At 52.6% G+C, this 4859-nt stretch overlaps 1 protein-coding gene across 1 annotated transcript in view; it reads right to left on the bottom strand.

Annotated features, from left to right (window-relative positions):
• Positions 1 to 4442: 4442 nt before the first annotated feature.
• NUDC (nudC nuclear distribution protein) overlaps positions 4443 to 4859 on the bottom strand; it is a gene marked incomplete at its 5' end in the record, with an annotated part of 7687 nt that continues 7270 nt past the window's right edge. The window contains one exon of the mRNA XM_009073204.1: positions 4443 to 4674. Coding sequence (XP_009071452.1) covers positions 4623 to 4674 — 52 coding nt within the window. The remainder of the gene's footprint in view (positions 4675 to 4859) is intronic.

Genomic DNA, 4859 nt, shown 5'->3' with positions numbered 1-4859 from the left:
CTTGCATCACTTTGGGGATCCTGGGGGCAGGTTGCACAGGGGGTGGTTGGTTCTTTGCTTTCCCAGATGGACAAAGATATTTTCAGCCATTTGGCAGCTCCAGGGGGATTTTTCTTAGTGCTGAACACCAGGTTGGTGCCTGGATGTAAATTAAGGAGCCTCTGGGGAAGTGCCTGTTGGCATGCAGGGAAACCTGGATGTTCCCTGAGGGGTGATGCTGGAACTGAGCTCTGAGAAACCTGAGCCTGAGGGGAGAATTTCCATCTTGTCCCTGTGATGTAGCCAGCTCTTGGTAGGAAATGCAGGGATTGCTCTGGAGCAGCTGCTGGCCCTGATGGCAGGGCAGGAGTTTCTTAGCTTCTGATCCTGTCTTGAAGGACGAGTTCTGCATTTTCCCATTTCACCACAAAACCTCAGGATAACCTGCAGAGCTCCATTCCCTCCTGCTGACCTTCCCTCACCCTCCCAGGGCAGAGAACAGAGGGCAGTGATCATGGGTGTAGGGGTTTTTCCCCTACTGCACAGGACCAACTCCCAGTTGCACAAGAGATGTGTTTCCTGGAAGGATTTCAAAGCCATGAACAGGTAAGTGCTGCCTTCTCTTGGCTGGGAAGGGTCTCTGGAGATGTTGTTTTTCTGCCTGGAGCCTTCAAACCGGCTGGTTGGGGCTGTCAGTCCTGTGTTCAGCAGTTCTTTGGAGTTCACTGAATGGACCATGGGTTTCCTTGCACACATGGAATGAATCCACAGTGAGTTTTGTCTGCAGGATGTTGTGTTTGCTGTCACTGGAGCTGTCTTGGCTGTGGCTGGAGTGGTTTTTCTCTGAGCATTAGTGTTGAGTGATCAGGTGAGTGATCTGGCAGAAAGAGTTGGTTGCCCAAGTGGAGATCTCATGAACACCAGAGCCCTTTACCTGGCCACATGCATGCAAACGTCTTCTTTCACACAGGTACTTCCTTTTGGGAGCCTGACTCAGCACCTGCCTCTTCCTGAAGACATTGTTTGGTGTTATTGGGCTTGGTTTTGCCAGGAGACTCCCAGAGACTCCCTCTGTGCATGGGTCCTTGCCATGGTCTGTAGCACAGTGACCTCAGAGGGATCCATGCACTGCCAGCAGTTCCCTGGGATGGGGTTAAGGAATCAATAACTCTGCAGGAGTGTTAAAGAAATTCCTCTTCCACATCCACACCCTGAACTGCTGAATTATTCATTTCAGTGTGACTTGGAAAGTGAGTGGGTGGTCCCTAATTCCTCGCAGCCTGGTCCTTACAGTATCAGAGGAGCTGTGGCTCCTCCTAAAACCAAGCAGGGATGTTAATACTCAGTGTATGTGGCTCCCTCTTCGGGGCTTTGCTATTCCATCACTCTTCCCAAAGCAGTCCTGCAGTCTGGGACATTTCCCAACTGATCCAAGCTGCAATATTCATTAAGAAAAGCTACGCCAAGAGCTGCTGTTAGGGGAAAACTTTTACCTTCTGGAAAGCTCTGTGCAGAGCCTGTGTGGCTGCAGGGCTTTGGTTTTAGAGGAGGTGAGAAGGGGCCCAGGGGAGGGAGGTGAGGAGCTCTGGATGTGTTGGCAGCGGCGGCTCCGGCGGGTGGCAGCACCGAAACGGCTTCTCCAGATGACCTGGAGGTGTGGAAAGACAAAGGGACCTTCATCACCTGTCACAGCACAACCCTCCCCTGGCTGCTGGGGCTCGGGCAGGGAAATATCTGCCAGAAGCCAAGACAAGGATGTGTTTGTAGGGTTTGGATCCCAAAGTTCCTAGTAACACATCAGGAGACCAAGGTATTAAATCACCATGGAATCATAAGAGTCATGAAAAGACCTTTAAGATTATTGAGTCCAAACATGAACCACTGTCATATTCACCACTAAACCATCTCCCCAGGTTCCACATCTAGACAATTTCTGAATACTTCCAGAGATGGTGATTCCACCATTTCCCTGGGCACCACGTTTGTGGTGCTCAGCATTTCCCTGCTGTGGGCACAAGGATGAGGCCACTCTCCATGGTCTCCAGTAACTCAGGCTGAGGTGGGGCTTAGCATTCCTTAAGGAGCTGCTCAGTCCCTGGCATGGTTTATTCCAGAGAAATCTGCCTTTGGAAGCAAAAGGGAGCTCCTGAGTCACCTTGGCCTGGGGAAAGTCAGTGACAGCAGGAGGATATATGCAGAGGACAAGGCCAACAGGAGAAACACCTTCTGTTCCGCTGGCCGAAAGGGTTGAAGTCCAGGGATAGCACTGGGATCAGCCACAGTTCACAAACACAGCCCAGGGCATTCACCTCTGCAGGGTTTGGAGCAGCAGTGATGGCCCCATTCTCTCAGAGCTGTTTGCCTTTTCCTCTTCTGTCCCTGAAAGGCCAATGACACTCCTTCACCTCAAAAACTCTTCCTCTGCTTCCCTAGGGTTTCCTGCCACTGCCTTTTCTCTGTCTGAGCTCAGCTGCCTCCTGTGAGTGACACCAACCAGAGCCCAGGGCCACCCTGAACTGCCAAATTTGGGATTTTCACAGTTATTATCCCAGACACTGCTGTGGCTCACACAAGCTGTGACCCTGGAGGGACTGAGGATAGAACACCCCCAAGATTTTGGGTTTGGTGACACTGCACTAAAAACAGGCAGTGCCAAGGCTGTGTAACAGCAACTGCTGCTCCCACTCTGCTCCTGATCCAGGCAGCTGCCAGCCATGGGGGCAGCTAGGCTGAGGGTTTGTAGTGCTGGATCCAAGGCTGAGGAGGAAACAGGGAAATAACAAAGCTACAGGTTGGGCTTGGGGTGGTGCCATGAACTGTGCTCCCCACCTGCTGCCCTGCTGCCTGCCTGTGCTTGCTCCATAGGAGGGGCTGGATATGGATCCTGCTGCAGGTGCAGAGCTTAGCCCTGTCCCTCCACCTCCAGGGAGCAGCAGCATTGTTCTGACATAGCTGAGAAGGGGATGAAGCTCATCACACCCCCAGCTTGGGGCAGCCTGGCCCTCCCAGCCCACCTGCCCCATGCCCCAGTTCAGCAGACACTGGCAGGTAGCTCACTCCAGGGCTAAGCAGCTTTTCTTATGGAAACAGAAGCTGTTCTTTCACCAGGGCCCAAGCACAGACAGGCAGATGTGTGTGGGGGTGAACTGTAAGATAAACAGGCAGGAGGATTCAAAGCACAGCACTGCAGAGGCAGCGGCCCCGACCTGAGTCCTTGCTCACCCTCAAGGTCACTGCTGAGCTGGGTGGGAGCTGCTTTTTGATCCCAAGAGCCTGTAAAACCGGGAGACTTAATGCAAACAGTATTCTACTCCTCAAAAAAACAAAATAACCCCCAACACGCCAGGTGCAGTGCCAGGCTGGACTTTGCCCAAGCAGGTTTGTCAGCCTTTGGGAAGGAGGTGGAAACGTTTCATGGAGGCAGAGGGAAGAACCACAGCTGCAGAGACCTGGGGTAGCCTGTAAGGGACTGACAGAGCCCAGGACTTTGTGATACTCCTGGTTGTCTTGCCATGAAGGAGGCCTGGGGCAAGGGTGGCTTCCTGGTGTGGTCATGTGCTGCTACGTGGAGAGCCCTGAGGGTTTAAGGTGGGAATAGGATTTAGCAGCACTCCCCAGTGAGACACAGAGCTCACAGTCTCTCCCTGAGGAAGGGAGTGACCATCAGTCCACAGCAGAGAGCTCAAGGGGTATTTACACCTGCAGAGAGCATGACCCCAGACCCAGCCAGCAGCCTCCCACCACTGCCCCCTCCCAGCCTGTGCAGCAGCCCCAATCCCACACCCCTTCTGCAGGAGAAATCACACTCTGCCTGGAAATATGCCATTTTTCCTTTATGTTGCACTGCAGTTTTAACAAAGATATGAACATGCAGAGTTATGCCACTCGTCAGTGGGAGCTCAGCAGAGAACACCTGTCAGTTGTCAGCAGGGAGAGGCTCTTGGAAAAGAGGCAGGAGACACATTCCCAGCAAGAACAGAACCCCAAATCCCCTCCACATCCTCTCCCTTGCCCACACCCACAGACTCTTCAGCCTGCCCTTGCTGCAGGACAGCAGGTTGACCTCTCCAGCTGTGCTGGGAGCCCTGGAGTGCTCCAGCTGTCCCACTCGTGGGAAAAACAGGAGGAGAAGCAAGGAGAAGCAGAGCCTGTCTTTACTGCAAGAACTGTGGTTGTAAACTGCTGTTTTCCCTTCCCAAAGAGGCAGAAGGAGAATTATTTTATGAAATAAATTGACCTTTGTTTCACAGGAGAGCAGGAGGGAATAAAAACTCAGGAGTACCTGTGGCCAAACTGAACCGGCAAAGCAGCTCTGAAGAGCCTGAGGAAGCTAAGCAATACATTAAGGACATGTCCCAAAATCTCTCAGGTCTCTCTCAGCCCTAACTCCCTTTTTGCTCTAACCCCTCCTTCTCTCCTCACTGCCCTTTGGGAAGTGTGGCAGATGTCTCCAACTGGAGCTGCTGTGGCTGTGCCTTCTGCTCCACACAGGACACTGAGGGTGACTCCATGAAGCTGCTTCCACAGCAAGCTCGGGTGGGGATGCTGGAAGTGTTGACTTGCCCAAGGTGAAGAATATCCAACAATACACATCCTGCCCCATTCGATGGGTGACTCAAAGAGGGGTGGGAGAAGGGGAGGGCTCAGTTGAATTTAGCCTTTGAAAAGTCCATTTCTGGATGCTGTTCCATGAACCTGCAAGGAAAAGAGAGACAAGAGGTTGGGTATAAGTCAGCAGAAGCCACAGAACAGTTCTGTTTGGGGAGGGAATGATTCTTGCTTCCTGCACTATGGAGTTCTGCTCTCAGTCCTACACCCTCCACAGCAGGGACAGCTCTGCTGAGCTCCTTGGGACACACTCCCTGGACTACAAACACCTT

This window comes from Acanthisitta chloris, unplaced genomic scaffold (genome assembly GCF_000695815.1).
Source record: "Acanthisitta chloris isolate BGI_N310 unplaced genomic scaffold, ASM69581v1 scaffold21710, whole genome shotgun sequence".
Taxonomy (NCBI): Eukaryota; Metazoa; Chordata; class Aves; order Passeriformes; family Acanthisittidae; genus Acanthisitta; species Acanthisitta chloris.
The sequence above is the reverse complement of the archived record's forward strand: the minus strand, read 5'-3'. Positions and strand labels throughout refer to the sequence as shown.